General features: G+C 56.4%; 1 protein-coding gene across 1 annotated transcript; it reads left to right on the top strand.

Moving 5' to 3' along the window:
• Positions 1-184: 184 nt before the first annotated feature.
• Positions 185-14,616, top strand: RCC2 (regulator of chromosome condensation 2). The gene is made up of 14 exons (XM_075721615.1): positions 185-221; positions 265-468; positions 532-617; positions 5,318-5,411; positions 7,694-7,837; positions 7,964-8,095; positions 8,206-8,294; positions 8,602-8,716; positions 8,967-9,133; positions 12,622-12,802; positions 12,907-13,012; positions 13,145-13,217; positions 13,359-13,436; positions 14,512-14,616. The coding sequence occupies exons 1-14, from the start codon at positions 185-187 to the stop codon at positions 14,614-14,616; spliced, it is 1,611 nt and encodes a 536-aa protein (XP_075577730.1).
• Positions 14,617-14,907: the final 291 nt, after the last annotated feature.

Raw genomic sequence — 14,907 nt, 5'->3', positions numbered from 1 at the left:
AAGCCCCCCCTTTGCACCCCCCTTTGCACCCCCCCTTTTCCAAGCCCCCCCTTTGCACCCCCCTTTCCCGAGCCCCCCCCCGTTGCCCCCCCCCGTTCCCGAGCCCCCCCCCGCCCCGCTGGACCCCCGTGCCCCGGCCCGGCCCCTTGGCCCGGGGCGGCGCTGACGGCCGTGCCCAGGCGCCATGCCCCGGCGGAGAGCGGCGGCGCCGCCCTGGGCAGCGGCGGCGGCGGGAGCGGGAGCGGCGGGGAGCGGGAGCGGGCCCGGGCCCGGGCAGCGCGGCGGCGGCGGCGGCGGCGGGGAGGCGGCGGCGGCCGGGCCCGGCGGCGGGCGGGAGGCGGCGGGGGAGGCCGGAGCGCGGCGGCAGCAGCGGGGGAAGCAGCGAGGAGGATGCGCCCCGGGAGCGGCGGCCGCGGGCCGGCAGCCCCAGCCCCGGCGGGAGGAGGCCCGGCAGGCCCGGCGGAGCCGGCGGCGGAGGGGCGGCGGGGGCCGCTGCTGCCGGGCCCGGCGGCGGCGGCGGCGGCGGAGGAGGAGGAGGAGGAGGAGGAGGAGGAGGCGGCGCGGCCCGCGGCCAGAGCGTGGTGATCTGCGAGCCCGAGCACAGCAAGGAGCGCATCGTGAGCGGGGCGGCGGGAGGGCACTCCCCCGGGACCCCCCCCCTGCACCCCCCCCCCTTTGCACCCCCCCTCTGCACCCCCCCGCGCACCCCCCCTTTGCACCCCCAATGCATCCCCCCCCCCATGCACCCCCCTTTGAACCCCCCTTGCACCCCCCCCTTGCACCCCCCCTTTGCACCCCCAATGCATCCCCCCCCCATGCACCCCCCATGCACCCCCCTTTGAACCCCCCCTTGCACCCCCCCTTTGCACCCCCCCTTTGCACCCCCAATGCATCCCCCCCTTTGCACCCCTAATGCAACCTCTGCACCCCCCGTGCACCCCCCTTTGAACCCCCCCTTGCACCCCCCCTTTGCACCCCCCAATGCATCCCCCCCCATGCACCCCCCATGCACCCCCCTTTGAACCCCCCCTTGCACCCCCCCCTTTGCACCCCCAATGCATCCCCCCCTTTGCACCCCTAATGCAACCTCTGCACCCCCCGTGCACCCCCCTTTGAACCCCCCCATGCACCCCCCCCCTTGCACCCCCCCTTTGCACCCCCAATGCATCCCCCCCCCTTTGCACCCCTATTGCACCCCCCTATTGCACCCCCCTTTGCACCCCCCTTTGCACCCCCCGTGCACCCCCCCATTGCACCCCCCGTGCAACCCCCCCAGTGCACCCCCCTTTGAACCCCCCCTTGCATCCTCCCCTTGCACCCCCCCATTGCACCCCCCATGCACTCCCCACTTTGCACGCCCCGTGCCCCCCCCCGTGCACCCCCCCCTTTGCACACCCTGTGCACCCCCCCTTGCATCCCCCTCTGTGCACCCCCCCTTTGCACCCCCAATGCATCCCCCCCTTTGCACCCCTAATGCACCCTGCCTTTGCACCCCCCGTGCACCCCCCCCGTGCACCCCCCCATGCACCCCCCTTTGAACCCACCCCCTGCACCCCCCCTTTGCATGCCCCGTACACCCCCCCGTGCACCCCGCTTTGAACCCCCCCTTGCATCCCCCGTGCACCCCCCCTTTGCACCCCCAATGCATCCCCCCCTTTGCACCCCCGTGCGCACCCCCTGTGCACCCCCCTTGCATCCCCCCCCTTGCATCCCCCCCCTTGCACCCCCCCTTGCACCCCCCTTTGCACCCCCCTTTGCACCCCCCAGTGCACCCCCCCAGTGCACCCCCCTTTGAACCCCCCCTTGCATCCCCCCCTTTGCACCCCCCCTTTGTACTCCCCCTTTGCACCCCAATACATCCCCCCTTTGAACCCCCCTTGCACCCCCTTTGCACCCCGTTTACACTCCCCCCCGTTGCACCCCCCCCACCCCCCTCTCTTGCACCCCCAATGCACCCCCCCCTGTGCACCCCCCTTTGCACCCCTAATGCACCCCCCAATGCACCCCCCAATGCACCCCCCCTTTGCACCCCCAGTGCATCCCCCATGCACCCTCACTTGCACCCCCCCTTGTACCCCCTCTTGCACCCCGGTGCACCCCCCATTGCACCCCCAGTGTGCCCCCCCCTTGCACCCCCTGTCGTACCCCTCTTGCACCCCCCAATGCACCCCCATTGCGCCCCCAATGTGCCCCCCTTGCACCCCCCCAATGCACCCCCTTTGCACCCCGCATCGCCCCCCGTTCTGTCCCCATGTACCCCCAAATTGCATCCCTCATTGAACCCCCAGTGCACCCCCAGTGCCCCCCTGGACCCCTTTAAAGCACCCCCCACTGCACCCCTTAATGCACCCCTGCACCCCGTGCCCCCCACTGCACCCCTTAATGCACCCCTGCACCCCAATGTGCCCCCATTGCACCCCTTAATGCACCCCTTAATGCACCCCTGCACCCCAGCGTGCCCCCCACTGCACCCCTTAATGCACCCCTTAATGCACCCCGCTGCACCCCGATGTGCCCCCCATTGCACCCCTTTAATGCACCCCGCTGCACCCCAACGTGCTCCCATTGCACCCCTTAATGCACCCCTTAATGCACCCCTGCACCCCAACGTGCCCCCCATTGCACCCCTTTAATGCACCCCTTAATGCACCCCTGCACCCCAACGTGCGCCCACTGCACCCCTTAATGCACCCCTGCACCCCAACGTGCCCCCATTGCACCCCTTAATGCACCCCGCTGCACCCCGATGTGCCCCCATTGCACCCCTTTAATGCACCCCACGCACCCCAACGTGCTCCCATTGCACCCCTTAATGCACCCCTGCAGCCAACATGCCCCCCATTGCACCCCTTAATGCACCCCACTGCACCCCTGCACCCCAACATGCCCCCCACTGCACCCGTTAATGCACCCCTTACTGCACCCCTGCACCCCTTAATGCACCCCTTAATGCACCCCTGCACCCCAACGTGCCCCCATTGCACCCCTTAATGCACCCCTTAATGCACCCCTGCACCCCAACGTGCCCCCATTGCACCCCTTAATGCACCCCGCTGCACCCCTGCACCCCAACATGCCCCCCACTGCACCCCTTAATGCACCCCTTACTGCACCCTTGCACCCCTTAATGCACCCCTTAATGCACGCCTGCACCCCAACATACCCCCACTGCACCCCTTAATGCACCCCTTAATGCACCCCTGCACCCCAACATGCCCCCATTGCACCCCTTAATGCACCCCGCTGCACCCCTGCACCCCAACATGCCCCCATTGCACCCCCTTAATGCACCCCGCTGCACCCCTGCACCCCAACATGCCCCCCACTGCACCCCTTAATGCACCCCGCTGCACCCCTGCACCGCAACATGCCCCCCACTGCACCCCTTTATTCCACCCCAGTGCACCCCAATAATGCACCCCTCCATTGCACCCCCTTACCGCACCCCTCCGTTGCACGCCCCCAGATGCACCCCCAATTTGTACCCCCAGTTGTACCCCCAAACCCGCACCCCCTTTATCGTGCCCCCCAACGCTGCTCCCACCTTGCACCCCGTGCAGCAGCGAGAAATATTGGGGTGCCGCCCCCCCATCCCGCCCTGCACCCCCTTTTGGGGGGCCAGATGAGCGCAGCAGCGCCCCGCAGCCCTCCTGCCCCCCCCTTCTCGCCCCCTTTTTGGGGGGCCACGGGCAAAGCCCCCCCGCGGGCTTTGCAAGGGGGGCGAAACCGTCGGGGAGCGCTGTGCCTCCCGCCCCTTTCGGGGGGCACGGGGCAGCGGGCGCGGCAAGGGGGTGCTGCTGCAAAGTGGCCCCCGGCCCCCGTGGCCCTGATGTCCCCCCCAATGTCCCCAACATCCCCCATGTCCCCGCGTCCCCAATGTCCCCAACATCCCCCATGTCCCCCCCAATGTCCCCAACGTCCCCCATGTCCCCCATGTCCCCAACGTCCCCCACATCCCCCATGTCCCCCCCAACATCCCCTATGTCCCCCCCAACATCCCCAATGTCCCCAACGTCCCCCACATCCCCCATGTCCCCCCCAACGTCCCCCATGTCCCCAACGTCCCCCATGTCCCCAATGTCCCCCATGTCCCCAACGCCCCCAACGTCCCCCATGTCCCCCCCAATGTCCCCAACGTCCCCCAATGTCCCCAACATCCCCCATGTCCCCCCCAATGTCCCCAACGTCCCCCATGTCCCCCGTGTCCCCAACGTCCCCCACATCCCCCATGTCCCCCCCAATGTCCCCAACATCCCCCACATCCCCCATGTCCCCCCCAATGTCCCCCATGTCCCCAACGTCCCCCAACGTCCCCAATGCCCCCAGCGTCCCCCATGTCCCCAACGTCCCCCATGTCTCCAACGCCCCCAACATCCCCCATGTCTCCAACGCCCCCAACGTCCCCCACGCCCCCAACGTCCCCCATGTCCCCAATGCCCCCAACATCCCCCATGTCTCCAACGCCCCCAACGTCCCCCATGTCCCCAACGTCCCCCATGTCCCCAACGCCCCCAACGTCCCCCATGTCCCCAACGTCCCCCATGTCCCCAACGCCCCCAACGTCCCCCATGTCCCCAACGTCCCCACGTCCCCCAAGTCCCCAACGTCCCCCATGTCCCCAATGTCCCCAACGTCCCCCATGTCCCCAACGCCCCCAATGTCCCCAACGCCCCCAACGTCCCCCATGTCCCCAACGCCCCCAACGTCCCCCATGTCCCCAACGTCCCCCATGTCCCCAACGCCCCCAACGTCCCCCATGTCCCCAACGTCCCCCATGTCTCCAACGTCCCCCATATCCCCAATGTCCCCCATGTCCCCAATGTCCCCAACGTCCCCCATGTCCCCAACGTCCCCCATGTCTCCAACGTCCCCCAACGTCCCCCATGTCCCCAACGTCCCCCATGTCTCCAACGTCCCCCATGTCCCCAACGCCCCCAACGTCCCCCGTGTCCCCCCCAATGTCCCCCATGTCCCCAATGCCCCCAACGTCCCCCATGTCCCCAACTTCCCCCATGTCTCCAACGTCCCCCATGTCCCCAATGCCCCCAACGTCCCCCATGTCCCCAACGTCCCCCATGTCTCCAACGTCCCCCATATCCCCAATGTCCCCCATGTCCCCAACGTCCCCCATGTCCCCAATGCCCCCAACGTCCCCCATGTCCCCAACGCCCCCAACATCCCCCATGTCCCCAACGTCCCCCGTGTCCCCCACATCCCCCGTGTCCCCGATGCCCCCCACATCCCCGCCGTGCCCCGTGTCCCCGTGTCCCCATGTCCCCCGTGCCCCCGGTGGCTGACGCTTCCCGGCTCCCTGCAGAAGCTGGAGGGCTCCCGGTGCCGGGGGCAGCTCCTCATCTTCGGGGCCACCAACTGGGACCTGATCGGCCGCAAGGAGGTGCCCAAGCAGCAAGGTGAGGGCCCCGCCGCCCCTTCACGCGCCCCGCTCCTCTTCGCCTGCCCTTCACATTTGCCCTTCATATTTGCCGTTAAAATTTGCCGTTCGTATTTGCCGTGGGTTAATTCTTTTTTTTTTTTTTTACACCGGTTGCACGTTGTAATCTGGGATGCGGGGCGCGCCGGGTCCCCTTGCAAGCAAGCTAAACGCGCTGCTTGGGTTTTAATGCTTTTATATTTTAATTCATGTATTCTATTAATATATTTTCATTCATTTTCCTGCTCTTTTTTTATGCATTTATATGCAATTAATTGAATTTGGGGGGGTACAGTTGCATATCATAATCTGGGCCAGAACTTGGGGTGCACTGGGTCTCCAAGCAAGCTAAATGTGCTGCTTGGGTTTTATGCCTTTAGATTTTAATTAATATATTCTATTAATATATTTTCATTCATTTTCCTGCTCATTTTTATGCATTTATATGCAATTAATTAAATTGGGGGGTACAGTTGCATACCATACCCTGGGCCAGAGCTTGGGGTGCACTGGGTCTCCTGCCAAGCAGAATAAACACGCTGCTTGGGTTTTTGTGTCTTTAGATTTTAATTAATGTGTTCTACTAATATATCTTCATTACTTTTCCTGCTTATTTTTATGCATTTATATGCAATTAATTGAATTGGGGGGGTACAGTTGCATATCGTAATCTGGGCCAGAACTTGGGGTGCGCTGGGTCTCCTGCCAAGCAAGCTAAATGCGCTGCTTGATTTTTATGCCTTTATATTTTAATTAATATATTCTATTAATATATTTTCATTCATTTTCCTGCTCATTTTTATGCATTTATATGCAATTAATTAATACTGGGGGGTACAGCTGCGTGTCGTAATCTGGGGCAGAGCTTGGGGTACGGGGTGCGCTGCATCTGCAAAGCAAAATAAACGCGTTGCTTATTTTTCATGCCTTTAGATTTAATTTTTTTTCCCCTGCTTATTTTTTATGCGTACATATTTAATTAGGTTTTAATTAATTAATGTTTGTGGAGGGTGGGTTTTTTTACAGTTGCGTATTGTAATCTGGGCCAGAACCTGGGGTGCGGGATGCACCGGCTCTCCTGCGAAGCAAAATAAAGGCATGGCTTATTTTTTATGCCTTTAATTCATTTTTTTCTGCTTATTTTTAATGCACTTGTATTTAATTATTACTTTTATTAATTAATCTTTTTGGAGGGCTTTTGTTTTTCACAGTTGCGTATCGTAATCTGGGCCAGGACTTGGGGCGCACTGGATCTCTTGCAGAGCAAAATAAACGCGCTGCTTACTTTTTATGCCTTTATATTGAACTCATTTTCGTTCTGCTGCTTTTTTATGCATTTATATGTAATTAATTTTTTTATTAATGAATTTGGGAGGAGTTACAGTTGCATATCGTAATCTGAGCCAGGATTTGGGGTGCACTGGATCTCCTGCGAAGCAAAAAAACGCGCTGCTTACTCCTTAATGCCTTTATAGTAAATTAATTTTCTGCTTATTTTTTATGCATTTATACCTAATTAACTTTTTTTATTAATTAATTTGGGGAGGAGTTACAGTTGCATATCGTAATCTGGGCCAGGACTTGGGGCGCGCCAGATCTCTTGCAGAGCAAAATAAACGCGCTGCTTACTTTTTATGCCTTGATATTGAACTCATTTTCGTTCTGCTGCTTTTTTATACATTTATATGTAATTTTTGTTTTTTATTAATTAATTTGGGGAGGAGTTGCATATCATAATCTGGGCCAGGACTTGGGGCGCGCCGGATCTCTTGCAGAGCAAAATATACGCGCTGCTTACTCCTTATGCCTTTCTATCAAACTCAGATTGTTTCTGCTTGTCTTCAATGGCTTTATATTTAATTATTATTTTTATTAATTAATTTGGGGAGGAGTTGCATATCATAATCTGGGCCAGGACTTGGGGCGCGCCGGATCTCTTGCAGAGCAAAATAAACGCGCTGCTTACTTTTTATGCCTTGATATTGAACTCATTTTCGTTCTGCTGCTTTTTTATACATTTATATGTAATTTTTGTTTTTTATTAATTAATTTGGGGAGGAGTTGCATATCATAATCTGGGCCAGGACTTGGGGCGCGCCGGATCTCTTGCAGAGCAAAATAAACGCGCTGCTTACTTTTTATGCCTTTATATTGAACTCATTTTCTTTCTGCGTGTTTTTAATGCCTTTATATTTAATTAATTTATTTTTTTTTTTAATTTTTTTTTTTTTTAATTTTTTTTTTTTTTTTTTTTTAATACAGTTGCATATCGTAATCTGGGCCAGAATTTGTGGGGGCCGCACAGGTACGGCTGTCTCTCAGGTATTCCGGTGCGGAGCGTGGTTTCGGGACCCTGCGCTGCGCACAGCCTGCTCATCACCGCCGAGGGCAAGCTCTGGAGCTGGGGTGAGCAGCGGGGAGCACCCAGAAACGCCCCTGGCTGCCCCGGGGTGGGCTTCGCCCACCCGTTTTGCTGCAAAAAAAAAAAAAAAAAAACCAAACCAAACCCAAAAAGCCCCGTTTTTTGGCCAGGTCGCAATGAGAAAGGGCAGCTGGGGCACGGGGACACGAAGCGGGTGGAAGCCCCGAAGCTGATCGAGGTGCTGGGGGGCGAAGCCATCGTGCTGGCAGCCTGCGGCCGAAACCACACGCTGGCGCTTACAGGTATGGGGGAAAAAAAAACCCAAAACCTCCTATTTTGGGCAAATTGTCTGAAATCGGCCCATTTTGCCCCGTATCGCTTTTTTTTTTTTTTTTTTTTTTTTTTTTTGCAGAGAGCGGCTCGGTGTTCGCCTTCGGGGAGAATAAAATGGGGCAGCTGGGGCTGGGGAACCAGACTGACGCCGTGCCCAGCCCGACGCAGGTATCGCCGCTCCTCTCTGCGCTTCCCCTCGTGCGTTTGGGGTGAAAACCCAGCGGATTGGGGCAGGTTCTGGGTGAAAAAAAAAAAAAAAAAAATCCCCTAGCAGAGCCCAAAGCCCTTTAGGCTGCACGAGCATCCCCGCTCGGGCAGGGACGCGCTTGCAGCCGCAGTGGGGAAAGCCAACGCAAGAATTTAAAGTGAAACCTCGGGTTTGAGGATTTTGGGGGGTCCCCCCTGGGGAAATTAAGTTTTTTGCTTTTTTTTCTCTTTTTTTTTTTTTTAACCCCTTTTTCTGCTTCTGCGGCAGATCATGTACAACGGGCAGCCCATCACCAAGCTGGCCTGCGGGGCCGAGTTCAGCATGATCATGGATTGCAAAGGAAACCTCTACTCCTTCGGGTGCCCCGAGTACGGGCAGCTGGGTACGGTGCTGTTTTGGGGTGCTCTGCTCCCATTTTGAGCTCTCGCGGGGCGGAGGGAGGGGGGGAGAGCTCCCGTGCCTCAGTTTCCCCAGGCAGCCACAGCGTCCCTTGCCTTTACGTCCAGCGAAAATATCGGGGTGGGAGCTGCGAATCAAACGGGGCTCGCAGAGGGGATTTCTGCAGCTGGCTTGGAAATAACGGGGCGCGGGGGAGCGGGGCGCCCCGTTTTCACCCCGCCGCTCGTCCGCAGGGCATAATTCGGATGGGAAGTTCATCGCCCGGGCGCAGCGGATAGAGTACGACTGCGAGCTGGTGCCGCGCCGCGTGGCCATCTTCATCGAGAAGACCAAAGATGGGCAGATCCTGCCCGTCCCCAACGTGGTGGTGCGGGACGTGGCGTGCGGGGCCAACCACACGGTACGGGGCAAGGCGCGGCCGGCAGCACCCGCAGCGCACGCGGGGCGGCGCCGCCTGCCAGCGTGCCATTAGTGGTAGATGGTGCGCAGGAGCGTTTAAGGACCAAGGTTTGCAGCGTGCATTTAGGCGTCAGTGTTGCGCAGGAGCGTTTAAGGACGAAGATTTGCAGCATGTGTTTAGGGGTAGATATTCTGAAGGAGCATTTAAGGATAAAGATTTGCAGTGTGCGTTTAGGGGTCAATGTTGCGCAGGAGCATTTAAAGATAAAGGTTTGCAGCGTGCGTTTAGGGGTAGATATTCTGCAGGAGCGTTTAAGGATAAAGGTTTGCAGCATGCGTTTAGGGGTAGTTATTCTGCAGGAGCATTTAAGGATGAAGGTTTGCAGCATGCATTTAGGGGTAGATATTCTGCAGGAGCATTTAAGGATAAAGATTTGCAGCGTGCGTTTAGGGGTAGATATTCTGAAGGAGCATTTAAGGATAAAGATTTGCAGTGTGCGTTTAGGGGTCAATGTTGCGCAGGAGCATTTAAAGATAAAGGTTTGCAGCGTGCGTTTAGGGGTAGATATTAGCAGGAGCATTTAAGGACAAAGATTTGCAGCATGCGTTTAGGGGTAGATATTCTGCAGGAGCGTTTAAGGATGAAGGTTTGCAGCATGCATTTAGGGTTAGACATTCTGCAGGAGCATTTAAGGATAAAGATTTGCAGCGTGCGTTTAGGGGTAGATATTCTGCAGGAGCATTTAAGGATGAAGGTTTGCAGCATGCATTTAGGGTTAGACATTCTGCAGGAGCATTTAAGGATAAAGATTTGCAGCATGTGTTTAGGGGTAGATATTCTGCAGGAGCATTTAAGGATAAAGATTTGCAGTGTGCGTTTAGGGGTCAATGTTGCGCAGGAGCATTTAAAGATAAAGGTTTGCAGCGTGCGTTTAGGGGTAGATATTAGCAGGAGCATTTAAGGACAAAGATTTGCAGCATGCGTTTAGGGGTAGATATTCTGCAGGAGCGTTTAAGGATAAAGGTTTGCAGCATGCATTTAGGGTTAGACATTCTGCAGGAGCATTTAAGGATAAAGATTTGCAGCGTGCGTTTAGGGGTAGATATTCTGCAGGAGCATTTAAGGATGAAGGTTTGCAGCATGCATTTAGGGTTAGACATTCTGCAGGAGCATTTAAGGATAAAGATTTGCAGCGTGCGTTTAGGGGTAGATATTCTGCAGGAGCGTTTAAGGATGAAGGTTTGCAGCATTCATTTAGGGTTAGACATTCTGCAGGAGCATTTAAGGATAAAGATTTGCAGCGTGCGTTTAGGGGTAGATATTCTGCAGGAGCATTTAAGGATGAAGGTTTGCAGCATGCATTTAGGGTTAGACATTCTGCAGGAGCATTTAAGGATAAAGATTTGCAGCGTGCGTTTAGGGGTAGATATTCTGCAGGAGCATTTAAGGATGAAGGTTTGCAGCATGCATTTAGGGTTAGACATTCTGCAGGAGCATTTAAGGATAAAGATTTGCAGCATGTGTTTAGGGGTAGATATTCTGCAGGAGCATTTAAGGATAAAGATTTGCAGTGTGCGTTTAGGGGTCAATGTTGCGCAGGAGCATTTAAAGATAAAGGTTTGCAGCGTGCGTTTAGGGGTAGATATTAGCAGGAGCATTTAAGGACAAAGATTTGCAGCATGCGTTTAGGGGTAGATATTCTGCAGGAGCGTTTAAGGATAAAGGTTTGCAGCATGCGTTTAGGGGTCAATGTTTTGCAGGAGCGTTTAAGGATAAAGATTTGCAGCGTGCGTTTAGGGGTAGTTATTCTGCAGGAGCATTTAAGGATGAAGGTTTGCAGCATGCATTTAGGGGTAGATATTCTGCAGGAGCATTTAAGGATAAAGATTTGCAGCGTGCGTTTAGGGGTAGATATTCTGAAGGAGCATTTAAGGATAAAGATTTGCAGTGTGCGTTTAGGGGTCAATGTTGCGCAGGAGCATTTAAAGATAAAGGTTTGCAGCGTGCGTTTAGGGGTAGATATTAGCAGGAGCATTTAAGGACAAAGATTTGCAGCATGCGTTTAGGGGTAGATATTCTGCAGGAGCGTTTAAGGATGAAGGTTTGCAGCATGCATTTAGGGGTCAATGTTTTGCAGGAGCATTTAAGGATAAAGATTTGCAGCGTGCGTTTAGGGGTAGATATTCTGCAGGAGCATTTAAGGATGAAGGTTTGCAGCGTGCATTTAGGGGTAGTTATTCTGCAGGAGCATTTAAGGATGAAGGTTTGCAGCATGCATTTAGGGGTAGATATTCTGCAGGAGCATTTAAAGATAAAGGTTTGCAGTGTGCGTTTAGGGGTAGATATTCTGCAGGAGCATTTAAGGATAGAGGTTTGCAGCATGCATTTAGGGGTAGATATTCTGCAGGAGCATTTAAGGATAAAGATTTGCAGCGTGCGTTTAGGGGTAGATATTCTGCAGGAGCATTTAAGGATAAAGATTTGCAGCATGCATTTAGGGGTAAGCATTTGCAGGGCGCATGTAAGGATAAATGTTTGCAGGGTGCATTTAAGGCTAGGGAGTCGTAGCATGCGTTTTAGGATAAATAACAGCATGCGTGTAAAGATAAAGTTTTGCAGCGTGCGTGTAAGAATGAAGATTTGCAGCGTGCATTTAAGGATAAATCCTTGCAGCGTGCGTTTAAGGGTTGAACTTTGCAGCGTGCATATAAGGATAAATACTTGCAGCGTGCATTTAAGGGTCGGGATTTGCAGCATGCATTTACGGATAAATTTTTGTCGCTTGAGTGTAAGTGTAGAGATTTGCAGGGTGCATATAAGGATCAATCCTTGCAGCATGTGTTTAAGGATCGAGATTTGCAGCATGCATTTTGTGATAGAGATTTGCGGCGTGTGTATAAGGATAAATATTTGCAGCATGCATTTAAGGGTCGAGATTTGCAGCATGCGTTTAAGGTTAAAGTTTTGCAGCATGCGTGTAAGTGTAGAGGTTTGCAGCGTGCGTTTGTGGATAGAGATTTGCAGGGTGCACGTCAGGATAAATCCTTGCAGCGTGTGTTTAAGGATCAAGATTTGCAGCATGCACTTTGGGATAGAGGTTTGCAGCGTGCATATCAGGATAAATATTTGCGGTGTGCATTTAAGGACAGGTGCTTGCAGTGTGCATGTAGGGCTAAAGATTTGCAGCCGGTACTTAAGGGTCGAGATTTGCAGCATGTGTTTAAGGTTAAAGTTTTGCAGCGTGCGTGTAAGTGTAGAGGTTTGCAGCGTGCATTGAAGGCTGAAGATTTGCAGGGTGCATTTAAGGACAGAGATTTGCAGGGCGCGTTTAAGCCACGTGCATTTGAGGACAGAGATTTGCAGCGTGCCTTTAGCATTTGCAGTACACGCCGCGATCGATGCCATTTACTGCCGTTTCTTTTTCCCTGCGCCGAGCTGGTCGGGTCTCGGCTGCTCATGGCGGGGGGGGGCCGTTTCTCCACCCCCAGCTCGTCCTGGACTCGCAGAAGCGCGTTTTCTCCTGGGGATTTGGGGGTTACGGGCGGCTGGGCCACGCCGAGCAGAAGGACGAGATGGTGCCTCGGCTGGTCAAGCTCTTCGACTTCCCGGGGCGCGGGGCGGCGCAGATCTACGCCGGCTACACGTGCTCCTTCGCCGTCAGCGAGACAGGTCGGGATTTCGGCGCGTTAAAGCACGCGCGCCGCGGTTCGGGGTGTTTTGGGGATGCTGGGGGGGGGATGCCGTGGCTTGACGGGCGACGGTGGGATTTGCAGGCGGCTTGTTTTTTTGGGGGGCCACCAATACCTCGCGGGAGTCCACCATGTACCCCAAAGCCGTGCAGGACCTCTGCGGCTGGAAAATCCGCAGCCTGGCCTGTGGGTAAGTCCAAGCTCCCCCCTCCAAAGAAAAAAAGAAACAGCCCCCCCCAATTTCCTTTTTTTTTGGGGTGCAGCCGCCTGCGGGGCGGTTTTGGGGGGCACGGGGTCACCCTGCCTTTGCACCCCGCTGCAGGAAGAGCAGCATCATCGTGGCGGCGGATGAGAGCACCATCAGCTGGGGTCCCTCGCCCACCTTCGGGGAACTGGTAAGAAGGATTTACCGGGGACCCCCAACCCCTTGACACCCCAAAACCGCCCCCCCCGCAGCCGCTAGCGGGAGGGACTGGCTGCTTCCCAGCCTCCCCACGTTGATTTTTGGCTCCCGCTCCTTGGGATGCGCTTGGCAGGGCTACGGGGACCACAAGCCCAAATCCTCGACGGCCGCCCAAGAGGTGAAGACCCTGGATGGGATCTACACGGAGCAGGTGAGCGGGGGTCCCCGCCGGAGGATGCTGGAGGGAGGGCATGGGGGGGGCCCCCCTTAAATATATACGTTGGCTGGGGCCGTACACAACTCGTCACACCCATAGGGTGCTGGAGGGAGGGTGCAGGGGGCCCTCCCTTAGATAAATACGGTGGCTGAGGCTGTACACAACTCGTCACACCCATAGTGTGCTGGAGAGAGGGTGCGGGGGGGCCCCCCTTAAATATATACGGTGGCTGGGGCCGTACACAACTCGTTACACCCATAGTGTGCTGGAGGGAGGGTGCGGGTTGGGGGGGGGGGGGCTCTTAAATAAATACGGTGGCTGAGGCCGTACACAGCTCGTCACACCCATGGGGTGCTGGAGGGAGGGTGCGGGGGGGCTCTTAGATAAATACGGTGGCTGAGGCCGTACACAACTCGTCACACCTGTGGGGTGCTGGAGGGTGGGAGTGGGCCCTCCCCCTTAAAAAAAATATGGCGGCTGAGGCCGTACACAGCTCGTCACACCCATGGGGTGCTGGAGGGAGGGTGCGGGTTGGGGGGGCTCTTAAATAAGTATGGTGGCTGAGGCCGTACACAACTCGTCACACCTGTGGGGTGCTGGGGGGGGGCCTTAAATAAATACAGTGGCTGAGGCCGTACACAACTCATTACGCTCATGGGGTGCTGGAGGGAGGGTGCGGGGGGGCCCCCCCTTAGATAAATACGGCGGCTGAGGCTGTACACAACTCGTCACACCCATGGGGTGCTGGAGGGAGGGTGGGGGGCCCCCCCTTTAGATAAATCCAGCGGCTGAGGCCGTACACAGCTCGTCACACCCGTGGGGTGCTGGAGGGAGGGTGTGTGTGGGGCCCCCCCTTAGATAAATCTGGCGGCTGAGGCCGTACACAGCTCGTCACACCTGTGGGGTGCTGGAGGGAGGGTGGGGGGGGCCCCCCCTTAGATAAATCCGGCAGCTGAGGCCGTACACAGCTCGTCACACCCGCGGGCTGCTCAGACACGGTCCCGGGCACACGCGGGGCGGGGGGCGCCCGGCCCCGTGCCTCAGTTTCCCCGCCCTGCCCTCCCCGCAGGTGGCCATGGGCTACGCGCACTCGCTGGTGATCGCCCGCGACGAGAGCGACGCCGAGAAGGAGAGGCTGCGCAAGCTGCCCGAGTACAACCCCCGCACCATCTGAGGGGCTCCCCCGCCGGGACCGGGGTCCCCCCAAACCCCGCCGTTCCGACGTTCCGAGCCGCTGCGGTCCCCTGCCCGCTCTCCCCTTGCCCGAGCCTCGCCGGGGGGATTGCCGCCCCCCCAGCAGCTTTGGGTTTTTTTTTTTTTTTTGAGTTCCCGACCGTAGCAGGATCTTTTGGCACATCCAGGCTTATTTTTTTTTTGGGGGGGGGGGTGTTCTTTCTTTTTTTTTTTTTAATTATTTTAATTTTATTTGTATTTCGCTACATCGCTTTCTTTTCCCAGCCGCAAA

The sequence above is a fragment of the Pelecanus crispus genome, chromosome 15, assembly GCF_030463565.1.
Source record: "Pelecanus crispus isolate bPelCri1 chromosome 15, bPelCri1.pri, whole genome shotgun sequence".
NCBI lineage: Eukaryota > Metazoa > Chordata > Aves > Pelecaniformes > Pelecanidae > Pelecanus > Pelecanus crispus.
This window is presented reverse-complemented; position numbering and strand designations above follow the sequence as displayed.